The sequence below is a fragment of the Cololabis saira genome, chromosome 4, assembly GCF_033807715.1.
Source record: "Cololabis saira isolate AMF1-May2022 chromosome 4, fColSai1.1, whole genome shotgun sequence".
Lineage (NCBI taxonomy): Eukaryota > Metazoa > Chordata > Actinopteri > Beloniformes > Belonidae > Cololabis > Cololabis saira.
This window is the reverse complement of record NC_084590.1, coordinates 38,758,592-38,785,253: the sequence shown is the minus strand read 5'-3', so window position 1 is coordinate 38,785,253 and position 26,662 is coordinate 38,758,592. Positions and strand designations below refer to the sequence as shown.

Below are 26,662 nucleotides of genomic sequence, written 5' to 3'. Positions count from 1 at the left end.
AGCCTTTGATCCCAGAAATGAAGCATGGAGGCTCTTCTGTGAGAGTTTTGTGAAATTCTCTTGATTTGTCTTTCTCAGTATGGGGTACCTACGTCAGTGTTGGATAACAAACAGTTCAGTCACAGCACTGTTACGTTATGGTAATTTACTAATACGCATGGGATAAAATATGTAAAAACTGACAACAGGTGGAGCACTTGCAGTGATTGCCATGATCACCTGACGTGTTCTTTGAAACCATTTATAATTAGAATACAGTCAGGCTTCACACATTATCTCTTTGATCACTGCAAAATACACTTATCAGAATGTACTGTACCTCATAAAAAGTGCAGAAACCTGGAGAATTGTGCAGATGTGGTCACCAGTTTAACTATTAACGAAAAGGGGCACATCTGTGAAGCAGCTTGCACTGCACTGGGCGAAGGAATTACAGTAGTGATTTATGTGCATGGCTTTGAAAATGGCACCAGTTTCATGGGACTTGGGGGTTTGAGTCTGTGTTGACAGAGCAAAACAGATCTGAGCCAACACATGTCCTTTGGCTTCATAGTTTCTTTATCACATATCGCCTGTCGCTGTGATTCAGAGAGCAGGACCATGACACATGTTCTTCCACTTACTGCATGCCAGAGAATTTCAATCTCATGTGATAATTAAAAATAAAAAAAAAAGAAAAATAAAGGACAGAAGTCAAGTACATGCAGCATGTCTCTAAATAATCATCTCCCTGACATATCTAATAAAACATTAAATGGCATATGCAAAATAGAGAAATGTTGCATGGAATATGATTTCAAGCTTGTTTATGAATAAAATTTTGCTTCGAACGCCCTCTTTGATACTGAAATTACAAAAACATGACATCTTTTCAGAATGGTTGCCATACTGTGGAATATATTCATCTTGTGGTTGCAACATTCATGTAACAACCAGAATTTCATACACAAAAATGATGATTCTAAGAAAGTTGCACAGTTAACATAACTTCTTTCCTATAAATGAGTTACGCTTATATAGAATTTTTAATTACACTAAGATACACACATGCATCTAAATCTGTTTTCACAATTCCTCATTTAATATTGAAAAAAATAAAAACTTAAATGCATGTTGCTCCAAAACAGCAAGTCACCAAAAAGAAAAAAAGAAGTAAACAAACAAACAAAAAAGGAAGTAAACACGGCCTTTCGTGCAGATGCTGACCACAGCTTCTGTGGGACAACCAAAGGTAGCATTCATGAAAACAAATAAGAGCTACTTTAACACCTCACTGAACATGCCAACAATCCCTTTGGGAATTTACGATACTTAAATTGCCTTCTCGGTTTATTTGCGGCCTCTTGCGTCTCTGATTATGCAGGTGAATTTAATTGGAAACATCAGAGCAACAGCAAAGCCTGTATTTCATGAGGGCTACTGCTCTCACGCCATGTAGCTGCTTATGATCACTGGGCTCACTGCTGCAGCGGTGGCTCGTAAAGGAGAAAAAATAAAAGTGTTGAAGCTGTCACGCTAAATAATTCAGTGGCGTATATGTTTGTTTTTTCTTCTCATATTTTAAGATATTACTTTGCTCAGTTGTTTGGGGATTAGCTTGAGTAAATAATATTCAAAGAAATAATCTTGACAGCTTTCTGTTTATTCTTATAATTAACGCCTCAAAAGGGGATCGACAGAAAAAATGGAACAAAGGACTCTTTATGTCCTCTGTGAATTATTTCAAAACATGTCATTCAAAATAATGTCTATCTTGAGAAAGTGGATGAATGCTTCTGAACCATACATTATTTGACATGGACTCATTAAGTTGTTGTAACTGAAACCTTTTCCAGTACCCCATTTATTATTAGTATTGAAAAACCAGTATTCAATAAGGAAATCCACGCAAATATTTATTGTTCTTGATGGTGTGTCTTTCCAGACATTCCCTATATGACATTCCCAACACCCAGAAAACTGTCATCATGATGAATTGCTGTTTCTATTGATTGAAACAGAAATTGGGAAAGAATTTGATTGACTGCTGAAATGGCACATTAAAGACACAATGAAAAATGTGTTCCATATGCACTCATGTAAAATTGAGACATATTTGTAATTCCTATGGACTGTGGATGCAGGCATCATTGCATCTCATTCCCAGAATTGTTTTTTGCAGCATGCAGAGCACAGGAGACGGTGTGAGGATGGAAGTTCTCCCCCAACATCTGGAAGCATGCATAATGATCATTAAAAATCAAGATGAACTCTTCTCTAAAATGACAAGGGGAGGGGTGCACTGTGGTTTAGATCTCACGCTCCCTTCACATGCATAAGCTTCTTTTGTGACAAGCAGCGCAGTCTCATAGGAAACCCCGCCTGAGACTTTTAAAATTTAATTTGGCCTTGTTCTAAATTTATGGGCGACACTAAATTTACATTCTCCTGCAAGGGAATTTATATTCAAGGGAAACAGCAAAGAGAGCCTGACAAATGGTATGCACCCCCAAGCACTACCTTGTTAAAGCAGAATACTGTTACAAGGCTGCATCTATGATTTTTATCACATTAACACTTTGAATTGTAAAAGGATGTGTGATTAAACTCTGACTTAATGAACCTTGATTTTGACCTTAGACCATAAAAGGCTAGGAAAAAAATGAAAACGCTTTTTTTTAAGGAAAAAAGTCTATCCTTACATGTACTTTGATTATATAAAGGCAAAACATCTCATGTTGCCCACCATTCATTTGTTAAGATACATCCATTTTTACATATCAGATGCAAAATCTTCCAAAAAAAGTTTTTTCAATGGAAATTAAGTGCTACTAAGGTAGTAAAAGTGGAAACAAGTTACATCAAACAGGTGGCTTCATCAGGTCCAGTGATGTAATGATGAACAGAAGCTGTATCTAAAGTCTGAGTCTTTAAAAAACACAGATGAGGAGAGGATTTTAGTGAAAAATTAACGGTGACTCTCTCCGTACAGGGTATATTGTCATTCAAGCTATCTAGTGGAATTCAGAACATAAAGCAAAGATGCAAGCCTAAGCTGGACACCTGTGATCTTTCACCCCTCAGATAGCACTGGGTCAAGGACCATCGTTCTAGGAAACTTGTGAGGCACTACAACATAGACCTCCATACACAAACACCACTATTATTATTGTGTAAAGATGAAGCCCTTTATTAATCCCATCCCGAGGTTCCATCAATCTCTATGTAAAGGAAATTCACTGCATCCTAGCGTAATATCACTAAAATGATACGTAGTTTTTGTGGCATGACAGGATTCTTTGTCCAACTTACAAAGAGGTGTGTAGGTGGAGTTATACAGTATACTTGTCAAAGTGACTTTCCCATGAATGAAAGATTCCAAGGTTTCCCAGCACATTATTGTACTCTAATGACATGATTGATATCATGCACTTAAGCTGTCAGTGGTTTTAATTTGGCAGCTGAGCGGTGCAGAGTACATCCACTAAATCTATCGCTCAGTATAAAGTACTAGTCTTACGTTATGCTTTAAATAACTAGGTAAACTGGTTGGAAGATGAAAAGCAGAGCACATTTCATGCTAGCCGTTAAAAAATTGACAAGCTGATTTGTTGAATACTATGAAAACAATAAAAATTCTGCTTCATCACTTACCATTTCCCTGACTTTGATCTTGTGAGTGCAATTGCTCACTTCAACATTTTAGACTTTTGGAAAATATAGAATTCAGGTAATCAGCGCTTCAAGGACAATCTACCATATCAGATTGTAATAGTGTGTGTGTGTGTGTGTGTGTGTGTGTGTGTGTGTGTGTGTGTGTGTGTGACAGAGTCAGAGAGAGTTGATTCTCTGTCCACTGTTTGAGTTCTTACTAAATAATATCTACATTTGGATATCATGAGCATATTTCTTACCTCCCTGACTGAAACAAATAACTGATGGGACAATTTATGTGACAAGTTTACGAGCATGAGGACTGTCATCGGGTTTTTCACATCTCAAAACAGAACACTATAGTTTGACTAATAGTTTGATTTCACAAGATATTTCATACAGAGCAACAACTAAGATGCAAGGCAAGTTTATTTATATAGCACAATTCAACACAAGGTCATTCAAAGTGCTTTACATCAACATTAAAAGCAGCAAGACATAATTAGACATTAAATAACAAATAAAATGAAATAAAATTATGAGAAAAGAAGGTAAAATAATAAAAAGCACAAGTTGCTGAAAACTAAGGGCAGTAGAGTACCGCAGGTACACATCTCATTCGCGGTTTTCAGAAAGTATTTAATTTAAGAGTACGCTTAAATACCAAATAAACGAAATAAAATTATAAGAAAAGAGGTAAAATAATAAAAAGTACAAGTTGTTAAAAATAAGGGCAGTAGAGTACAGCAGGTAAGTATTTAATTTAGGAGTACGCTTGAGTAAACAGTAATGTTTTTAGGCCTGATTTAAAGGATCTACAGTGTGAGCAGACCTCAGGTCTACAGGAAGTTTGTTCCACCGGTGAGGAGCAGAATAACTGAACGCTGCCTCACCTTGCTTGGTTCTGGTTCTGGAACCACAACAAACCAGATCCAGATGAACCTCAGGGGTCTGGGAGCTTCATAGGGAACTAACAGATCAACCATGTATTTTGGTCCAAGACCATTCAGTGCTTTGTAAACCAGCAGTAAGATTTAAAACTCTATCCTTTGACTCACTGGAAGCCAGTGTAGTGATTTCATGACCGGTGTAATGTGGTCGAGTTTGTTTGTAAGGACTCTGGCAGCGTTCTGGATCAGCTGCAGCTGCCTGATAGATTTCTTGTTAAGGCCTGTAAAGATGCCATTGCAATAATCCAACCTACTGAAAATGAATGCATGAATACGTTTTTACATGTCTTGTTTAGACAGAATCCCCTTAATTCTAGCAATGTTTTTCAGGTGGTAATAGGCAGATTTAGTGATAAACTTTAGATGGATGTTGAAGTTAGGGTCTGAGTCAATAGGTCAGTCATTTTAATGCATCAGACAAGAGGGGTTAACATCATAAGGCAATTTTTAATAGATCATATTACTACTATTACTTCTGAAGAGTTGCTGTACTGAAACGATCTCAAACTTAGTGGGGCAAGAGCGACATCTTCAGGAGGATAAAAGCACTGCATTTAACGAATAGAGCTACGTCAGCAGTAAGCTACGTGGAAGATACAGGGAGGGAGGCGGCGTCACCATGACGCAATGATCAAAGACATTACTCTTCAAAATAAGAGCAGCCATTCACCGTATTGATTCCAACCTTTCGTTTTTTCAACAAATAACGCATGTAACGACATACGCCATACGCTGTACTCGAATTATTTTGCCGATAAATCTTATTCGTGTGACGTGCATTGAAATAAACATCGAGTAAAGTTTTATTTTGAAGTGATGCCATTAAATCTGCTAGATGCTGGGATTTTCTGCCCGTGGCAGCGGAGCGATAATCATGTGAAGCATTTAGGATGAATAATATCTACGCAGCGTGGAAGGATAAATAAAAAAAGAAAACAATGTTGCTTTTCTTTTGAGTTCATTTGGCATTTCGTCCGCCTGGTTGTGCAAATCGTGACTGGTTTGCCTGTGAAACGACGGGAGGATTGTGACTAGCTTCCCTGTAGCAGAGCGGCCACATCAGCACCAGCTCCTCCAGTCTTGGCATCAACGTAAGCAAGCTGTTTCTAGTCCTGCCTTCATGTGCTGAACATTTTATCAGCCCCCCCCCCCCCCAAAAAAATAATGTAAGATCAAGTATGTGAACCTCTTTTACAGATTTTTTCCCTTATGGCTGACAGTATCATGAGCAAGGCTGCCACCATGGAGATCCCCATTAACAGCAATGGAGATACAGGGACTCTCACAGAGGATGAGAGTCTGGAGCAGGTCAGTCCTCTTCACCTTCATGCACAATGTCTGCAGTTAAACATGCAGAATATGATGACACTTTCTGTTCATTTTGCCGTTCCCTGGCTTAAGTGGACCTGGCAAGAGGTTATAGCCTTTGAGGCCAAGTTATAACAAACAACGCACAGGCCTGCGGCTATTGGATACCAGAAATATTTCAATATCGCCATCACTATTTCAAATGGATGAGATCATGAGCGGGGGCCAATTCTCACAAACTGTGAAAGGTTTGCCTTTGTCGTTATCCAGTCACCTACCGAGCAAACTGTCAATAGTAATCATCATTTTTTTTTCACAATCATATACTGTAACAATTTTCATTTCATGTATTTATTTAAAAAGGGACAACGCACATTAATTAACATGAGCACTTGAGTCCATCATGTAAATGTGCCAGATTTTAGCCATACAGGCTCATTTACATCTGCAGTCCCTGGCAGGTTGATGGCGTATATAAAAAAACATTAAAGGAGAACACACTAAAACACTAGACTAGAGTACAAACAATTAGTAAAACCATCACATAACTCAGAATAATGACAAAAAACATAAATGAAGAACAAGAGCACACAAACAAATTAGCTCACACAAAAGCACATAAGCACAAACAGGTAGTAAAAACAATAACCTGACCCCTACAGTATACCAGATTATGACAGCATGTTTGATTATCAAGTAACCACTGTTTTGTGTTTTTAGAGATGCAATGCACCTTTCAATAACCATGTCTATCTACCTCATACTGCTGCACCTTTCACCTTTTTTTAAACTGTATATATGTTAATTAGAGCTGTCATTTGTCTATTTACTGTACAGTGAGCGAAAATAACCGGGTCAAATTGCCTGTCTTGTTTGACCTGACTTGGCCAAATAAACATGATTCTGATTCTGAATTTAGTGCATCATTTATGTCTCACTCCTGAACAGGCCAACAAGGTTCAGAAATCTTATTTAAATTATTTTATAATAGTGCTCATTTAAGCATATGTATATCCAGTATTATGTGAAAATACTGTGATATGCCGCCTTAAACAATAAACCCACAAGTCCTTTGTGTGTGTCCGTGCAAGTCAGCTTATATCATACAATTTCAGTTTGTAAACATGGTAGATGGCTGTGCATTTTTGCCAAAATGTATAATCACTGTGATCATTTAAAGTTGTTGGAAAAAACAATATTTTTGCACCTTTTTCAAATAGTATAACTAATAATAAAATACAGCACAAAACAGCAGGTTAAAAGTATCTGTGCATTGATAATGTAAACTATTTTGTTCTGCTTTTTTCCCCTTTTTTTTAAATTAATTTAGCTGAGTTTGCTTAAGGTACACAGAAGTCTTCGAGGGTTAAAAGAATCTGGTCATAATTCCTGCTTTAGCAACCTCATCAGTAATGTGTTGTAAATCTATCAGGACCTTCAGCAGGTGATGGTGTCTGGACCCAACCTGAATGAAACCAGCATTGTGTCGGGAGGATACGGGGGACCTGCAGGGGGCATCATTCCTACCAGCACCATCAAAGGTTTGCACACCAGACTGCTCTCCTCCAGCGGTTCCACTGTGTTTTTAAAGTGCAGGCAGAGTTTACTCTGTTAACGTGAAACAAAGTGTATATGTATTGAGAAACTGTTGATGGATTGATTTTGGATTAATAACGATTGGATTTGTTCCCTGCAATTATTTTGCTGACTGATACGTCATCTAGAAGCAGACTGATCCACCCAAAGTCTGTTTTTCATGCTGTCGATTATCAGCTCCAAGCTGTCATGAGCTGTGACAGAGAGCCATCAATACTGCTGCATTCCTTCAGTAACTCACACAAGTCAATACTTAATATTCCTTGAGGAAACCATTGTTTAGCAGGGACAACCCCTTTTTTTTTGTTTCTAAATGTTTCACTTGGGATCTGGTGATGAACAAACATCATATTCCATAGGACCTGCAGTACACTTCAACCCAGAGTATTTGGACAGAAGACGAGATCCTGCAGCAGGACCAGGTTGCCGTGTTTTCTGCAAACCATTTTTATTCGGTTTCTTACTTTCCTTTTATATGTTGGCTTTGGGCCTTACAGTACGAGGCCTTGCCGTTGCTTTACTAATGGAATAGAATGCAAACTTTTTTTTTGTACCTGTTCAACTCAGGTCTTGAGGAACTTTTTTTTTTAGTCGTTGGCAGCTTTCTAAAGTAGGGATGCACTAACATGACATTCAAGGCTGCAACTTGAACTGTTGTGTTGACGTCTTAACACGAATGTCGCCCTCTGTGCTAGAAAATGCATCGTGAATGATTATTTGGTCGTTACTTCCATGCCACGATATTCACGTTCATCTTTCTTTCTAAGTCCTCTCATCTTGCATGCGGAACCTGCATGATGGGTCATTATACACTCAAAACTCCCCATTAACCTTGGCTTGTTTCATATTCTCGATTACAGAACGCTTTTCTTTCAGTCTACAAAACACTGCTCTTCAACTGTATAGTTCACCTTTTTCATTTCCATGTACCCTCTTCTCATTCTCACTCTTCCATCACCACCATGCTCATTTCAGACATACGTATGAAATCCAGGGGTGTTAACATGCCTCGCAGTCAGTCTTCAGGCAGCCGGCTCGCCCACCATGCAGCTGAGGATCCAGGTATCACAGAGCTCATCACCATTCCCATGCTGTCCTCATTCATTGTCGGGATCCCTCCACTTGAAGATGTTGAAAGGATAACTTGCATTTGAGTGTAATTTGCATTTTATGTCTGTCTATCAGGGTCTATGAATCATACCAATTCAACTGAGGAAGTTTCTCGTGGTGTAGCAGTGGAGAAACTGGATAGTGTAAAGAAATGGGGCATTAACACATACAAGGTACTGTTGACTGACATTTATTTTAGCTGCTGTGCTCCCAACTAGTTGATTACAAACATTTGAATAAAAACATGCATGAGATTAGTTTAGATTTTCTGGTTTGGAGTAATGAAAGAAGGGTGCACACTAGAGATGGGCGGTATGGACTAAAAAATGTATCACGATCATTTCTGGCATTTATCCCAATAACGATAAAAATGACGATAAAAAATACCTCTTTCTTTCTTTCTTTCTTTCTTTCTTTCTTTCTTTCTTTCTTTCAGGCTCATTTCTTTCTTTCCTTCTTTCCTTCTTTCTTTCTTTCTTTCAGGCTCCTTTCTTTCTTTCCTTCTTTCTTTCTTTCAGGCTCATTTCTTTCTTTCTTTCAGGCTAATTTCTTTCTTTCTTTCAGGCTCATTTCTTTCTTTCTTTCTTTCAGGCTCATTTATTTCTTTCTTTCTTTCAGGCTCATTTATTTATTTCTTTCTTTCAGGCTCATTTCTTTCTTTCTTTCAGGCTCATTTCTTTCTTTCTTTCTTTCAGGTTTATTTATTTATTTATTTCTTTCAGGCTCATTTCTTTCTTTCTTTCAGGCTCATTTCTTTCTTTCTTTTTCTTTCTTTAAGGCTCATTTCTTTCTTTCTTTCTTTCCTTCTTTCTTTCAGGCTAATTTCTTTCTTTCTTTCTTTCTTTCTTTCTTTCTTTCTTTCTTTCAGGCTCATTTCCTCAATTTATCGTTTTTATCGTGAGATGACAAATTCTTACCGTGGGGAATTTTTTTGACGGTTTATCGTGAACGGTAAAATATCACCCATTCCTAGTGCACACTGTCGTCTTGTGGGCAGCAACGGTTGCATGCTCATGTGATCAGTTGTGCGTAAATCAAATCAAACGTGTTTCACCCTAACACCATCGTCAACTGCTCGGCGGTCCAAATGTCATCTCTATTTCTATGCACTTTTCAGTGTACAAAGCAAATGTTCTCTGAGAAGTTCGGTAAAGGCTCACGCACCGTAGACCTGGAACTGGAGGCCCAGATTGATGTGTTGAGAGACACCAAGAGCAAGTACGAAAACATCCTCAGACTGGCAACCGCACTCATCAGTCATTTTCAAAGCATGGTGCAGACGCAACAGGCTCTAGGGGACACGTTCACCGATCTGAGCCAGAAGTCACCGGAGCTGCAGGTGTGGTAGTGTCCAAGCTCCCCCGTGTGACGTCACATGAAGTTGGTGGGTTAAACTTGTGTGTTTTTCTCTGTAGGATGAGTTTGGCTATAATGCAGAAACGCAAAAGCTGCTGTGCAAGAACGGCGAGGCTCTGCTTGGTGCCATCAATTTCTTCGTGTCTAGTGTGAACACCCTGGTCAATAAAACAATGGAGGATACACTGCTGACCATAAAGCTGTATGAAAATGCAAGGTAACCTTGACATCTCGTTTTAGAACTGAGGAATACTTTCCAATACCTGTAGAATAATCTCCTAAAAAAGTGTTTAAAATCTTTAAATCTGTTGTCGTACACAGGCTTGAATTTGATGCCTATCGTTCTGATCTGGAGGAGATGAGCTTGGGTCCGAGGGACGCGGCAGCCATGGTCCGCATTGACATGGCTCAGCATGACTACCAGGTCCACAGAGATAAATATGAAAGGCTTCGTAGCGACGTTAGCATCAAGCTTAAATTCCTGGAGGAGAATAAGGTTTGTTTTGCAAATCCCTGGATGTTCTTTGAAGATTTGAAACGGTTTAATCACCGGAGTTGTATTTGTTTCCCTATACAGTATGCTCTGTTGTATGAATATTAATGAATAAGTTTCTGTTTAAGATTAGTTATGAGTTTGGAAAAAATTGCGGATGGTCAAAGAATTTTATTCTCATTTCGAGGGGGGGGGCTTACGTTATTCCTTCATAGGCTGTTGTAACTGATAATGATGATTTAAAATAATGAAATTGGATAAAGCAGTTTGGCACCTTTTTTATCATGTGATAAAATACAATTATTGTACTATGAAAAACCTGTATCAGTGTAATGCTGGTAAACCACACCGTAGCGATGAGACCGTATATCCATCTATTCATCCATCCCTTTCTCACATCGCCATGATTTATTGAATAGTGAGCCGTTTGCTATAAGAAAGCAAGTTTACTGGTAATACTTGAGAGTTAATTTCTATAGTAGTAGAACAAGTTTTATAGTCTGCGGAATAAGGTTTTTTTTTGTTTTTTTTGCCTGAGAATGCAACTTTCTTATTACCGTTATGCATGTGTTTTAGATTAACCAGATCAAACTAAAGAAATAAATCATTTTGTGAATAACTATAGTTTAAGCAGATGCAAAAAGGGGAACATTCCTAGGATGATAGAAGAAGATTTAAAAAAATCTGCATTCATTTATTTAAAAACCTGCTCAGTGCTTGGGACTATATATTAGAGGGAGCTGATAATTAGATCAGTATTTTCTAAAAGCTCCTGAATTTATATCCGTGTTCTGCAGGCTGTCCTTTCCTGTGAATATGTACCATTGTTTTTGTAACAGAACGATTGCCCCTTTCCTTTTTTCTCTTCTAGGTGAAGGTGATGCACAAGCAGCTGCTCCTCTTCCATAATGCAATCTCAGCTTATTTTGCTGGCAACCAGCAGCAGTTGGAACAAACTCTAATACAGTTCAATGTCAAGTTAAAGCCTCCAGGATCAGATAAACCATCCTGGCTGGAGGAGCAGTAGTGGGCGTCCAGAGCTCAGCTGCTTGCCATGTGTACAGTTACACACTGATCAGTGTAAAATGTGGCGTCGTGGTTAGATGGACAACGGTTGAATGATTAAAGGGGTACAGTATAATGTAGGATCAGTAGCGGCCAGATTTATCTCTTTTGTAATGGTTTTCAGTATCATTTATTAAACAAATGAGTTGTTTTTTTTTTCTGTTTTTTTTTAGGTCAAAAATGACCTTTTGTCATTTTATCATTCTTTATAGTTATCACAATCATTTACATATGTATCTCTTATTTATGTACAAGATTGTGGTCTAGTGTGGTGATTCCCCTGGACAGTTTTGCACTTTTTTTTTCCTGAATTTCTAATGTAATGTCTAAAGAGGTCCTTAATATTTCAATGTATATCTGATTGGAGAAAATTCCACAAATTTAATTAGCAAATGAACGTGATACTGTTGATAATGTTATAAAATAGTCTCAAATGATATTTATTTTCTGAACAATGCTCTTCAGCTTTCTAAAAAATGTTACGTAAAAAAAATATCAGGATATAACATGATTTCTCAAATTAACACTTTGTGTTTCTACTGACACTTTGCTCATTTTACAGTTAAACTATAGGAATATAATAATTTTTCCTGAACATGATATACAATCATAAGCATTTTGATCTTCTAAATATTTGGCACCCTCAGATACAGTTTTGTTATGAATCCAGCACAAGTATTTCTTTTTGTTTTATTCCAGTTTAAATATGGAAGCAGGCCTAAAATAACATGTAACATTCATGTTTTTCAGCAATCATCAATTAATATATCAAATGTTTTAATTGTAAGTCCCCCAGCAATATGCCACATAAGTGTGTTCTTTTTTTTATTTTTATTTTTTACCGACAATACAAGGCGCTTGTGTGGAACTGTAAACAGGTCTCTGAGACTTATTCTACAAATCTCAAATTTTAAAAAGATTAAAGGACATCTGGGATACCAGACGCACTTTAGGTTGCAGTACAATGTCAGTGTCCCTTACAAGACAGTATGTATGAGTACACTTGTCATATATTGTGTTATTTATTCACTTGTTTGTAACATAACATTGTATGTATGTTACCTAGAGTTCTTTTACTGTTTAATTTAGTTTATTGTGTTTCTCTTGTTCTATATTTCCAATAAAGTGCTGGATGTTTAGTTCCACTTAACTGTGTGGTTGACTGAAGAGTGTCAGTTTCATGTGAGCAATCTTCAGACTATGTACAGAAAAACTCACAATAATCATGTATGTCCACCGGGGGTTACATTAAATCACTTTAAACCCTAAACAAGTTATTTTTTCCCCTTTATTTCTTTTTATTCCACTTTTCAGCAAAGCACACTCTAACAATGCCCCAAAGTCATGTTGGACTGAAGTAATGCAAATGAACATAAATATAGTATGATTGCGTTTGTTAAGACCTTAAAATATATATGTGTATATATATATATATATATATATATATATAAAGTAATTTACAAAACAAAATACTGAATGGAGTATATTGCACATAGGTGAGGTTGCATGTTTTCAGTTAAGTGACTCAACATTTTTATCAGTACAGTTTTACTAACAGGTTGTCGTATATTAGTGGGTACTCAGCTAAAGCTATACCGTATATATAAAGGAAGATCTAAACTTTTTTGGGAGAGTTTTTTTGGAACTACTCAGATGTTGCACTTTTTTTCATTTCACATTGTGCATTAAAGCACTGTTTATTCAGTAAAACCTGAGAATTAAACTGCACAAACTTTTCATTAAGTACATTTGAGAACTTGAAAATGCCCCTCAGTTTGGGTCACTCTTGTCATTAAGGGCTGATGTGGATCACAAAGCCAAACCAGGTGAGAATATTCAAAGACATCTTTGACATGAAGTCTTGGTCAAAAGAAGAAATACCAACAAAATGATCTTATCTTAAAAGGAAACTGCACACAGTGGTCACCAATTTGACGTGGCTGTGTATTTATTAGGCTAATTCATTCTTTGCTGCACCTGATCAAATCTGAATATGATTATGCAACCCAAAACTATTGAATTTCCTTTCAAAAATGACTGTTGTTTCGTGAATCATTTCAATGGAAAAGGCAATGACTACATTAGTACGTCAGTAATGAAAAACATTTTTCTTCACTTTAGCTTACATGTTTTACTCGCTTTGAGTGTGTTCTTCAAAAACAGAATAAAATAAAAATCAGAATACATAATGGACTGGTTTTTTATGTAGATTTGCCCACATTATAAATATGGTTATCCTGAATGACATTTTTTTTTACAAAAACACAGATTTTTAACATCAAATATATTCTGCATACAGATGGCACTTAATTCCTCAGTTATGAGGTTCTTTTAAACGTTTTTTTAGGGGCCTGCAGATAACACTATTGGGTGAAGGGGTAGATTTGTTTTGATGTGTGTGTGTGTGTGTGTGTGTGTGTGTGTGTGTGTGTGTGTGTGTGTGTGTGTGTGTGTGTGTGTGTGTGTGTGTCAGTAGATATATACATAGATATAGAGCAGATGCAGTTAATAGAGACAGTATAGTGCAAATAAGTATATTTATATAAATATTTATATGGGCATGTGTGTACAAATATATAGAAATATTCAACTACCGGTATGTGTATGTATGTATAGGTATGTGTGTGAGTATAATTACAGTATATAATAATAATAATAATAATAATAATAATAATAATACTGTTATTTAGCAGTGTGAGTACAGTGTGTGAGTATTTATAAATACGGGTTAAATGATTAGTGAATGGGGGTAGGATTAAATACATTTACACTTCTTCCTACTCCTTTTTTGCACATGTAAATTAAGATATCAAGTGTTAAAGGATGAAATTCTTTGTTTTGTTGTTTTGTTTTCTTAAACTTCTCTTGAAGTGTTGTTTTTTACATGTACAAAAATAAAATAAATGTAAGAAAAATAATAATCCATTCCCTTGCCATAAACTCAGCTAGTCTATTACAGTAAAGCAATCACAATAATTTCCTTATATTAAATTAATGAGTGGCTTGATGTTGATTTGGGTATTTATTTATTTAATTGGTGATTTGCTTTGATTTTTTAAGGATGAAGGTAACATGTAGACTGCACCTTTATTTTAAAAATCTTTCATTTTGTGAGGAATGTTTGTTATCCCTACAGAGGCAATTTGTTTTACGGGCAGTCTTTCTCTTACTTTTTGCTTTTATTTTATTAATTTAATTAATCTTTTTGAGGGTAGGCAAATAATAAGCTTTGCTTCAGCCTACCCCTTTTTCGGTCTAGATGTTATTTGTTTATTTGTATACTGGAAACTTTTTTGTTATGTTTTCTTTGAACAGTTGAACGTTTTCTTGTTGTCAGTTTTACTCTTGGTTTTTTTATTTATTTATTTTTTGTGTCATGACCGAAAATAAACTAAACTAAACAGTAAGGACAGCTATAGCTCAGCTGCTCATAAAGTTAAATAGAGGAAAAGGTGCGGCCAGCTCTAGCTAAGTTTTAATTGAAGTTTAAAGGAACTTGTAGTAAAGGCGTAAGAAGTCAATAAATCAATGGGCATTCCCTATCAGTGAGCGCATTTATCTGGCGGCCTTTATTCCAGTGGACTCCTCACATAACCGGTGACAGCTGGCCGGAGAGCAGCAGCAGGACCAGCCACAAACAAACCAACATGACGGGGAGAACCTCCGGCATAAACTCCTGATCCTGCCGGGAAGGTGTGGACTTCCATGAAAATACGTGAGTTACCTGGGCGTGTCGTCCAAACCCAACAGGTCATTTCAACACTCTAGGCTCGGGATATCCAGATTGATGCCACTCCATACTCTTCAAGTTTCAACAAGAGGACTGACTACACGGAAAGACGGAAAAAAGACGCAGGTCGCGTTCATGGAGCAGCGTCTGGCTGAAAAGTACGTTTTTAATTTATTCTATTTCTTGTATTTAAAACACATACAATGTTGAAACCTCAGTCACATGTTGGGTTGACAGTCCTTTTTTTATCTGCCTCAAATAACAAGCTGTGAGAGTTTAAGTAGATAAGAGAATGACTGTACCAGAATTTTACTGTGTGATCAATTTTACATACAGCCAGTACACTGATGCAAATATTGTGCTTGATCTACTTAAAAAAATAAGTCAACATTTTCGCATGAGATTTTTATGTAGATCAAGAAAGACTAGTCTTTGTATAAACTACTTAATTTTATGTATGTAAATAATACATTTTGCAAGTACAGTCAACTTAATTGTGTTAAGTTTACTTTATTTATCAAAATTAAGTTGACTTTAAAAAAAAGGGGAAAAAGAAAGAAAAAAGAAGAGAAAAAGAGAAAAAAAGGAAAAAAAGAAAAGAAAAAAAGGGAAAAAGGAGAAAAAAAACGAAAAAAGGAAAAAAAAGTTGACTTTATTTATCAAAATGAAGTTGACTTAAAAAAAAGAAAAAAAAAGAAAAACAAGAAAAGAAAAAAAGGAAAAAAGAGAAAAAAAAAGAAAAAAGGAAAAAAGTTTACTTTACTTGCAAATTAATTTTGTACATACTAAAAATGAAGTAGTTTATACAAAGACTAGTCTTTCTTGATCTACATAAAAATGTTGCCTTCATTTTTTTAAAGTAGATCAAGCAACATGTTTTTTACTTTTGTGTTCTACATAAAACAAATAAAGCATGTTTCATCTAAAGGTTGGTCAATCTGCCCAATAGATTAAAATTGTTAAAGGAAAGGTAAATACAACAAGATCGTTGCTTGTTGTTTGTGTGTAAATTAAAAGATTGCCTGGGATTACTGCTTGTTAAAGCAGCACTATGTAACTTTTCCACCTTAATATAATATTTCCAGAGTCATTGTGATGGTACATCAACTTCCAACAGGTTTAATGAACCTCTGTCATGATCTGAGGGGTCTGTATCGCCTTCACTGGCACTATGTAACTTTGAGGTGCATGGTAGGAACCCTTCCACACTACTGGTAAAGCACTACCGCTTTTGTCCAAAGGAGATGCCAAACTCAACAAAAGCTGAAAGTTACGTTGTGCTGCTTTAAGGAAAAAATGCACAATGGCTTGTTTTTTGATCAAATGCAGATTAAGTTCAAAACTAGACGTATTCATGTAAAGCAACAAACTTCATTTTCAATTGTTAATATCACAGATTTAAATATGTTATATTTACATGCGCTTAGATTTATTTTTTTCAATGTGAAGGCTCTAATATTTTTTGATTGAAATTCTTTATTCAGTCACTTCACCAAACAAACATTGAACACAAACATTATCAAAATAAAATAGTGACTGAAAAGGCACAGGCAGAAGCATAGTGCTTATATTAATGCCTGTCCTACATACCAACAAACAATAGCAAAACTAATCCAGAAAAAACTGAAATATATATCCTTCATACATATCCTTTTATATGCTTTCATATATATATATATATATATATACATATACATACATATACATACATATATACTTCTATATACACATAATAATACCGTATACAAAATATATTAAAAAAAAACTATTAATATCAAACATTGTTTACTCCTGTTTTAAACTTGAAATGTTTATAACTGTGTTCCCACCCTATTCTGCTTCTTTCAGTCTTAATATCTTTTCCTGACTGACTAGTCCCTGCTGGACCGGCGTGTGCGCGCCAGCCAGAACAGCTCCATCCTGCATTTACCCGGGACAGGCCGTGAATGCTTCCCAAACCCACTGACACATTCCTGCCCAAAGATGCAGCCAGCATGTCCCCCTGCCCCACCACCCCCGGCTCCACCTCCACCTCCACCTCCACCTCCACCTCCCCTCGCTCCGTCCCCACATGGACCCCTCCTCATCGGTAAGGGTCACCGCCGGCGCTCCAAGATGCGCAATTTCAACTGGGAGACCCTTCCCAAGCACAGCGTGATAGGAAAGCACAACATCTGGACGGCGGACATAACTGATGGGGAATATGAGCTGGACACGGATCACATGGAGGAGTTGTTCAGCCACAGTCAGGGCAGAAAACACCCCAGGGCGTCCAACCACCAGGGCGCCAGGGGCCTGCCAACTTCTGGCCCCGGAGGGGAACTGGTGAGTCCAGCCACTTCAAACAGGCCATTACGCACCACTTCCAGGAATTCTGACCCCGAGGCCTTGTTGCAATAGATTGAAATGTCTGGTGCTCTCTATAATATAATGTTGGAAATATGTAAACACGCACCTTTGACCTGGATGGATTTTTCTCTCTCTCTCTTTCTACATGGCTTTTAGATCAACAGAAAACATCCTTTACAAGCTTCCCTCCTCTAAAATATACAATTGTGATCAATGCAAACTTTCACTTGAGTATGGAAAAAACTTCTCTTAGGTTTAATCCCTCATTGTAAATGACATTACAGGAGATTCATTTAGGGAATATGAAGCGATTTTGGGAAAATTTGTCAAACTCTTTCCAAACCATGAAAGTAAAATATAGGGGGGGAAAGTTTATTAAGTCATTGCTGTCATGATGTCATAGAAACATTGTGAGTTGATTTAGAAAACTCAATACAAGGGTGGAGTCTCACTATTCTTCGTATTTGTTTGGCAAAGGACGGCATGACTTTGTTTTCAGGGAACAGAAGCTTGCAAAGAAGCTCTGTGTTTATGCTGCTCTCGTTAATGTAGATGATTTTAGATCCATAGAGTTTTGGTAAACAAAGTAGGTTAAAATATGTTCATATACTTTTATTTTGACCTATGTACCCCCTTGAAAAAGACACACTAAGTGAATGCATTGCTGATAGAAAATCTCTGCCTGGGCTGTTCAATACAATCAACTCAAACAAACCTTTGGAATCTGCTGTGTCGTTTAAGAAACCGAGGCCTCTGTGAGACAAAACATGTGTCCGAAGCCAAAAGTGAAGTGTATCTCTGCAACTGGCGAGATGATCTTATTCAGGTCTCTGTTCTCATCCGCAGGTTTCCATCCTCAGCTCCAAGAGGAGCATGAATATTGGAATTTTCCTAAAGCAGTTCAAGCGGTGAGTCAGTGCAGTGCTCTTAAGGTGTGATTGTTTTTTCTTTTTTTTCACAATAATCTATGTGTCACAGTGCAAAACATGTGCAAGATGAGCCTGGTAGATTAGCCTGCAACATGGCCGCATTAGACAAACCTTTAGCAGCCAGCATGCCCAGACAGGTCTGATGTACTGTAGCGCTTACAGTTGACTTCGCCTTTGGCATTCAGTTCAGGTCAGGAGCTGAGTGGGGTTTTCAAATGTACTGTACACGGCTGTTTGACAAGCTAGAGCTCTGACAGGAAATAAAAAATATCATTGTCTCAGGTTAAACTTTAAGAAACTTCACCATCGGTGCAACAGAAAATATGGACAAATAAAAAATATATGAATCTGTTATGTGTTAATCACTTTTATATCGCATACAGCATGTTTCACTGGATTAAAATATGGGATGGTATGATTTTGTGAAGAAGACTGAGAAAATAGATACTCGTTGGAGGCATCGGAAGCATGCCTCCAACTTACATGTCGACTGACTTTAGAAATGCAGCTTAAAAGATGTCTAAACCCTGCCATAAACCTCTAAAATCGTTGTGATGGGTGATGACATCTGAACTGGATCCTTTCTGTGTCATCACTTCCATCCACAGGCCCGTAAAAGACATGATTGCTGACATTAAATCGGGACGTGGTCTCGGTTTTGGTTCTGGAAAACTGCGGGAGTTGTGCAAGTTGCTGCCAGAAGAAGGGGAGGTAATTGAGCCAACAACTCATTTTTTTTTTTCATTGCATCATGCACATCTCACTGCAGTGTTGCTTATAATGTATAACAGAATGGGAAAAAATCAGTAACGTCACTTGGATGTATGATTTGTTTTTTTCCTTGAATGCAGCTAAAGCAGCTGGTTAACTTTAAAGGTGACCCTTCAGCCCTCCCTGAAGCCGACCTTTTTATGCTACTGCTGGTCAAGATTCCCAGGTAAATACCCCAATGTTATTCCATTAATTGCATGTTTATTGTGAGTGGTAGTTTACTAATGTACTAATTTTTATTAGTTATGAAGAGCGTCTGAACTGCTTGGTGCTGAAAGAAGAATTGTTTCCACTCATGGCTGAAATTAAGGAATTCCTCAGTACTCTGACAGCTGCTGGAAGGGGTATTGTTGCTTTTCCTAGATTAACAATGCACAACACTCATAATACAGAGTGAGAGTTTTCAAACCTCTTAACACTTTATGTCTTCTTTCAGAGCTTTTAGAATGTGACAATCTCCATTCTGTGATTCGCTTGGTACTAAAGACTGGAAATTACATGAATGCTGTAAGTGTATAATATGTGATGCTGGAGTGTGGGATGAGCGTCCTTTGTGTTTGCTTGTCTTTGATCCCGACATATTTATTTGATCACAGGGTGGATATGCAGGCAGTGCAATAGGCTTCCGAATGACCTCACTGCTGAAGCTCGCGGACACCCGGGCAAACAAACCTGGAATGAATCTCATGCATTATGTCGTCATGGTAAGTAGGCTTTAATACTTTTGATTGCGTTGTGCAGTCTTTGTTTCTGCATCTTCTGAGACGGTTGCAGATGTGTGACTCATACAGACTTGTATGTTCACCACAGCAAGCTCTGAGGGCTGATGAGGCGCTGCTTCGATTTCCAGAACAACTAAAGCACATCGAAGCTGCAGCAAGGTAATGTAACTGAGATAGACGTGCATGTACATTCGTACATGCATATGTGTGCCCGTCTTTTGAATGAAACAAAGAGTTCACCTTTTCTCTCCTGCATAACACACTCTTTGGTTAAAAAAGACTCATTCTAAGAGAGGAAAACAATCCGAGTCAAAATGGACCTGTTTTATCAGGGATAGATTCAGGTGCTGTTTTTGAAAAGCTTATTTTTGCAGGCGTTTGTTTTGATCTGAGTGGCTGCTCCTTGAGCCAGAGTCTCAGTTGTTGCCTGAAATCTTAATAACTTAATAACTCCGTTAAAAACTGACAGACAAAAACATTCTTACTGTTTTTTCTTTTTTCAATTACTGTGTTTCCCAAACAATATTTTTTATATCATTTTAGAATAAATAAAGGTGACATTGAAGCAGAGATTAAAAGACAGGTAAAACAAGTCCAAGAGGCCAAAGATGACACCTTGAAAGAGGAGGATCTAAAGGCACAGATGGAGGATTTTCTAAAGGTGAGGAGTGTGTTTTGGGAGTGGGAAATTAGGTCCAGTTTGAGGAAAAAGTAAATAAGTAATGCATTTTTTCCTCCTGTTGTGTTTTGGGCTCCAATTAGGATGCTGACGTTTGCTTGGAAGAAATAGAGACTGATCTTGAAGAGCTGCAGTCTGCCAGTGATTCTGTGGCTGATTACTTCTGTGAAGACCCCAAGATGTTCAGACTGGAAGAGTGTTGCTCCATTTTCCACTCCTTCTGTGAAAGGTTTATGCGGGCCATGCAGGTAAACACTTGTGCCGGAGTTTTTCCTTAGTTGGGATAAAGAATATTATTTCTTTTTTTTGTGATCAAATTTTTATTTCTTTTTTTCCTTTTTCTGAAAAAACATGGTGCAAAAAAACACCAATACATAACAACAAAAAATGAATAGATAAATGTAATAACAACAAAAAAAAAACAAATACAAAACAAAAAAACAAAAACAAAAAAAAAAGTAATGCCCATATTATTAAGTATAACAATGCAAAATTAACACATAAATTAAGAGCAAAAATAAATAAATAAATAAATGAAAATAAAATCATAACCCCAGACATTACCCACCCACCCCCTGGATCCTAGCAGCTTTAAATCACATCAATGTGTTTATAATATAACTTTTAACATGGTATACTTAGTTTTCCTTTATCACACTAAGGACATAGAAATTATGTATAATGAATAGTTCACTATATCAAAATCTAAACACGACAGAAACTAAATAATTCCTTTATTTCCAGGCTTATCAAATGCCTTCATACCTGCTGCTGCTTGTTTTTTTTTTTGTAATTAATTATTTTATTTGTGAATATTATTTCTTAATAAACTAAAGTAGCTTTCTTCCCTTGTTTTTTTTTCTTCAGGAAAACAAGGCCAGAGAGATGACTGAGCTTAAACGGAGACATGCAGAAAGGTTACAAATCGCAGCCAAGCGCAGATCTACGGCAACCTGCTCCAGCAGAGACAAGGAAATGGATGGAGTTGCGTTGGAGAGCGTACTGCAGAACTTTCTGACCAAGCGAGTCTCTCGAAGGCGGCTGGGGAGGCCCTCATCGAGCCACGGAAGCCCCCCAAGCCACAGCCCTACCAATGGGAGCCTGTCAGAGATCATTTCTCAGACAAACCTCCCGTCTGGAAACAAGAAGCATGGTCACACCTTCAGAGCAAAGGAGGTGGGCAGAAAAGAGTGGAATTCAGCAGCCGAACTTACAGGGAACTCTCTCGAGCAGAAACTCAAGTCACATTCAGCAGACGGCAAGGTCAAAAGCCGCATCGCTCATGAAGGAGAGATGAAACCTTCCAGAACCGAGGATTCAAGGGACTTGAAGCCCCCGGCAAAGAGGACCCCTAACATCATGTCTCCAGCTCGATCTTTCTCAGCCACCACGGATGACGATGAGGAAGACCTGCAGGACAACACCAAGGAGGAGGCCCAGAAGTTGCGTGAGGCATCCAGGAAAGTCTTGCGATATCAGAACAGTCGTGGCAGTACATCGTCTGTGGATTACGCTCTGGAAAATCAGAACTCTCCTGCTTTAAATCCCACTTTAACACGTCAATTCACCTTCGATGAGGAGACACAACGCTATCCCGGAGATCCAACCAACGAGGATTTGGTTCGGTTCTTGCTCTCTTCTCAGTCCTTCTCAAAAAGTAACCTTAACCGCCGACACACTCTACCTCCCAAAATCCCTAAAACTAAGGAAGAGGAAGATAAATTGCGGACTCGAGGTGTAGGTAGGAGTCCAGACCATGTGACGAAAGAGCAAGGAACCCAGCCGGGAGAGGGAGCTGGACAGACTCCTCCAAAACCAGTGTTTGACTCCACTGACATTTCTCAAAACTTAAAAAAACCAAGTGATCAAGAGCAAGGCCCTCCGTCAGCTGAGAAGAAAAGTAAACCAAATGATTCTGCAGCGCGAGGAGCTGAAGGAAAACAAAGCCAAGAGCACAAATCAATGGAGTGCACCGGTAGCCATCTACAGATGAACAATGAAAACATCCCACCCCGAAGCATGGGCTTTAAAACAGAGGACTCTGGAGTTTTTTTCAATTTTTTCAAACGCCTTGGATCTCTAAGCAAACTGCATAACAGCAAACAAACTGTACCGGTACATACATGCACAGAGTCTGGTGTGTAGGCTTTGAAAAAAGAAAATCGTTTTTTTAATTCATTTTAAAACCAATGCATTCAATTAACCCTTGTGCTGTCTTTGGGTCAAGGGAGGGTGAAGGGAGAAGAGAAGGAATGGAGGAAGGGAGAAAAGATGGAAGGAAGGAAAGAAGGAAGGAAGGAAGAAAGGAGAAAAGAAGGAAAGAAGGAAGGGAGTAGGAAAGGGAGTAAGGAAGGGAGAAAAGATGGAAGGAAGGGTGAAAGAAGGAAAGAAGGAAGGCAGTAGGAAAGGGAGTAAGGAAGGGAGAAAAGATGGAAGGGAGGAAAGAAGGGAGGGAGGGATAAAGGAGAAAATAGGGAAAGAAGGAAGGAAGTAGGAAAGGAAGGAAGGGATAAAGGAGGAAAGAAGGAAGTAGGAAAGGGAGTAAGGAAGAGAGAAAAGATGGAAGGGAGGAAAGAAGGGAGAGAAAATGCAAGTAAGGGAGAAAGGAAGGAAAGAAAGAATGGAGAAAAGGAAAGAAAGAAGGGGGAAGAAGGGAGGAATGGAGAAAATAAGGAAAGAAGGAAGGAAAAGCAAATAAGGTAATAAAGGAACGAATGAGGAAAGGGAGGTAGGAAGAAAAAGGAGTAAAAGAGGAAAAGAGGAAAAGAAGAAGGAAGGAGAGAGCATGGCAGGAGGAAAGAAGGACAGAAGAATTGGGTCATTCTGACCCAAAGACAGCACAAGGGTTAAAGCTAATTTAACATAAATGTTATTCAGTGTGAATTAGTTGAAGATATAATGATAGAATAGTAGTGACATCTACATATTATATCATGGTGATGCTAGAGTTTTTCTCTTTATTTTTTGATATAAATAGAAAGGTGAAGTGAAGAAAGGAAGCGGTAGGTTTGAGCATGTTTTTGTTGTTGAGTAGGTAGTTTGAGTAAGGCGCCACTAGGTGGCAGGATGTGACAGTAAATGAAAGGTAGAGGTTGTGAATTCAGACAATTTCTTAAATTGCTGATTATGAACAGAAAGATGGGCACACACTTAAGACAATTTGTCTTTCCATGAGGAATAATCCCTTGAGAATATGTTAATTAGCTCAAGAGTTGGATAATGACGAAACGTCTACATTGTGTGTCTTTGTTAGGATTGAAACAGAAACTTTGTTGAATGTACAAGAATGTGTTGAAGGCATTGAGGTCAAGGTTAAGGGAGGTTTCGGCATGTGGAAATGAAACTGTGTTAAGACAATGGTTTGCTCTTGGTATTGTACGTCATTCTGTTTGCATTTACATGCTTGTATACAGTATTGCTCGTTTCTTGCAAGTATATTTACTGTATGAGAGTAAATATGTGTTATGAATGTTCCAGTTGCTTCTGTTGTCCCAGTCTAGACACACATGGGAATTAAAGCATGTTGCGGTTGCTGTCAGAGTGTTGCTGAATTCAGTCATTGTTTAGATTTAAAATGGGTCAATGTTACAGTGGCAGGTTGTATCTGAACTGGACTGAACTGTAGAGAGTTTGTGGGAAAGTGAAGGGGGATGATTTCCAGGTGACTTTAGAAGACATATTTGTGGTTAAATGGCCAAATCCTAGTTGCTGATCATGGCAAAAGATATCAAACTATTGTTATTCTCCTGTGGTAAGAATGGACAAGGGTCAATAAAGCCAGAATCTGTGCCAATATATACTGTATCACAAGGTATCTAGTATGCATTTTCAGATACTGGCATCTTTTATCTATTGATACATGTAATATGTTTAGCTTAATAATTCTATGAAATGTATTAAATTAGATGTTTATGGTTTACAATGTGAACACCATTTTACACACGCACGCACGCACGCACGCACGCACGCACGCACGCACGCACACACACATATTTTTTTTATTTTTTTTAATGATAGAGCATAAGAGTCAAAGAGCCATTCAAATTATAATTGTTGTGAAGAATATTGTCACTAAATGATTGCCTGTGATGGTATCAGTAAATGAGTTTCAGCTTATATGGTGTAGAAAAAACCATCAAAGAATCAGCGATGTGTCTAGGTTTGTCTACGTAACAATACTATACTAAAAGCACACATCTATGCAGCTTTCCAGATAGCTGAAGATGTTAAAATCAATGTTGAATTATGGTCAGAAAGGTTGATTTTTGGTTAAGGTCGACAATTGCTGGTGGGTCAACCATCAATCAATCATCTAATGCCAGTGCCAACGTGTAATCAATATTGAATCAACTTATTCTGTTTGTAGCGGACAAGGCTTTAACATGGCTTCAACATGGGTTAAAAACTTTGATTCACTGATATTTTGCTATCAGGGTTTACAGTGTTTGCATTCTGTGACTACAGAATATACATTATAGCCGGAGGCCGTTGGGACTGAAATCACTTAAAAGGCCCTAATTACTCCGTTCTGGGTGAGCTTGTGTTTGGGTATCCTGTGACATTTACAAAACTGTGGTTTAATGAAAAAGAAACCTGATGATCTCTCTATTCTGCTCAAACTTGAGATTTGCAATCATCCATATTTATTGAAATGAAGTCATATTAGACTGATTAATGTTTATAGCTTAATTTCAGGTTTTTCCAGTTCTTGGCCTTGTTTTATTTTGAGTGAACTTGCTTTAAATTTTACATTGTGATACTTGTTTTTTGGGGTGGTGATGTTATTGTTACTTCATCTTTTTCAAAAACTGTAATTATGCTGTCCATTATTTCATTGCTCTACAATCTGTAGATATCTATTTCTTATTAATCATAAATTCTCAAATCAATATAAAATGCCCAGTAATTGGAATTATTTCCCGTATTTTAATTTAACTATTAGAATATTCGTTCTGTATTGATATGTTGCAAGAGGGTATTTAATCAATGCCTACTCCGCCAGCGAGGCCTTTTGCTATGTGTGCACACTTTGCTCACTGCTGCTGCCAGACTGCAGCAGCCATCTTGACTAAACTGGAAGCAGTCTCCATGGTAACTCCTTGTTGCAGAATAAAACCCAAAGATGACTGTGTTTGCCCCTCACCCTGAGCCCCACCCCCAACAAACTCCTCATTCACTGCAATACTACAGCAACCAGAGAAACCGCACAGCACAGCATCACACGCTGCTATGTTCCTCCATTCAAAAGATTGCAACGTAGGTCACATACAGAGCACCGATCAACGCCTTATCAGCACTCAGAGTGAAAGATGAGGTTCTGCATTTTACTTTAACTATATTTTCATGTTTTTATAAAGATTAGGTGGAACATTTTTTTTTTTTTTTTTCATCTTGGACATGTGTATTAGCCTAAATCATGTGATGTAGCTTTTTCATGGAGCTTGACTCCGAACCTCATACCTGCACCTAATGAACTGTAACACAGCTGAAAAGGGCCATAGTTATTTTGCTTTCCCCATAACATCATCACCACATACATGAAAATGAGCAATTTTAAAAGTCTTTGGATGGTAAGAAAAACCAAATGATGTGAGATGGTTTAATAACTAAACAATGTATTTCATCAATAGTGGCCATTTTATTTTTTTACCCATTTTACTTTAATCTACCGGTTTCAAAATTACTTTGTGCATCAATAACTCAAAGCCTAAAGCTAATAAACTGCATCCTTTGTCCTTTTAAGGGGATTGGGTGGTAAACGTAGAAGCCAAACCCCTTTGCACCATCCAGGCTTCTTCCTCAGCTACATCCTGAAGAATGATTTATGGTCCTGCGTTAAATCGACGCAGAGCCTACGCCGTACCCTACGGCGTAGGCTCTGCGTCGATTTAACGCGGGACCATAATTCAGGGTTTAAGATGTCACCTCTTTTGCATATCCACCGCCCGCTTCGTGCTCCTATTGGGTTCTC

At 37.8% G+C, this 26,662-nt stretch overlaps 2 protein-coding genes across 5 annotated transcripts; both read left to right on the top strand.

The window, feature by feature from the left end:
* The first annotated feature begins 5,435 nt into the window (after window positions 1–5,435).
* On the top strand, window positions 5,436–12,769 carry LOC133441926 (arfaptin-2-like). Of its 4 annotated transcripts, none has more exons than XM_061719717.1 (10): window positions 5,436–5,674; window positions 5,781–5,891; window positions 7,333–7,432; window positions 7,847–7,909; window positions 8,463–8,549; window positions 8,673–8,770; window positions 9,715–9,936; window positions 10,013–10,170; window positions 10,275–10,449; window positions 11,318–12,769. In XM_061719717.1, the coding sequence occupies exons 2-10, from the start codon at window positions 5,793–5,795 to the stop codon at window positions 11,471–11,473; spliced, it is 1,158 nt and encodes a 385-aa protein (XP_061575701.1). In that variant the 5' UTR covers window positions 5,436–5,674; window positions 5,781–5,792; the 3' UTR covers window positions 11,474–12,769. The 4 variants fall into 4 exon arrangements, with proteins under 4 accessions (XP_061575701.1, XP_061575700.1, XP_061575702.1 ...); XM_061719716.1 differs by having other exon boundaries at window positions 7,324–7,432; XM_061719718.1 differs by lacking the exon at window positions 7,847–7,909 and having other exon boundaries at window positions 7,324–7,432.
* Window positions 12,770–15,289: 2,520 nt separating this feature from the next.
* Window positions 15,290–23,160, top strand: fhdc4 (FH2 domain containing 4). Its single transcript, XM_061720421.1, has 12 exons — window positions 15,290–15,399; window positions 17,090–17,566; window positions 18,437–18,498; window positions 19,128–19,230; window positions 19,371–19,456; window positions 19,534–19,634; window positions 19,727–19,797; window positions 19,887–19,994; window positions 20,101–20,171; window positions 20,556–20,673; window positions 20,775–20,939; window positions 21,559–23,160. Exons 2-12 carry the CDS (start codon window positions 17,225–17,227, stop codon window positions 22,834–22,836), a joined length of 2,505 nt encoding a protein of 834 aa, XP_061576405.1. The 5' UTR covers window positions 15,290–15,399; window positions 17,090–17,224; the 3' UTR covers window positions 22,837–23,160.
* The last annotated feature ends 3,502 nt before the right edge of the window (window positions 23,161–26,662 follow it).

What these genes read in the sequence shown, in the direction of transcription:
- LOC133441926 (XM_061719716.1), top strand. Translation starts at nt 5,793, where the DNA reads ATGGCTGACAGTATCATGAGCAAGGCTGCCACCATGGAGATCCCCATT. An exon ending in GGGGCATTAACACATACAAG is followed by an intron (nt 8,771 to 9,714) that starts GTACTGTTGACT and finishes TGCACTTTTCAG; the next exon opens with TGTACAAAGCAAATGTTCTC. An exon ending in AAGCTGTATGAAAATGCAAG is followed by an intron (nt 10,171 to 10,274) that starts GTAACCTTGACA and finishes TGTCGTACACAG; the next exon opens with GCTTGAATTTGATGCCTATC.
- fhdc4 (XM_061720421.1), top strand. Translation starts at nt 17,225, where the DNA reads ATGCAGCCAGCATGTCCCCCTGCCCCACCACCCCCGGCTCCACCTCCA. An exon ending in CACATCGAAGCTGCAGCAAG is followed by an intron (nt 20,172 to 20,555) that starts GTAATGTAACTG and finishes ATATCATTTTAG; the next exon opens with AATAAATAAAGGTGACATTG. An exon ending in GGTTTATGCGGGCCATGCAG is followed by an intron (nt 20,940 to 21,558) that starts GTAAACACTTGT and finishes TTTTTTCTTCAG; the next exon opens with GAAAACAAGGCCAGAGAGAT.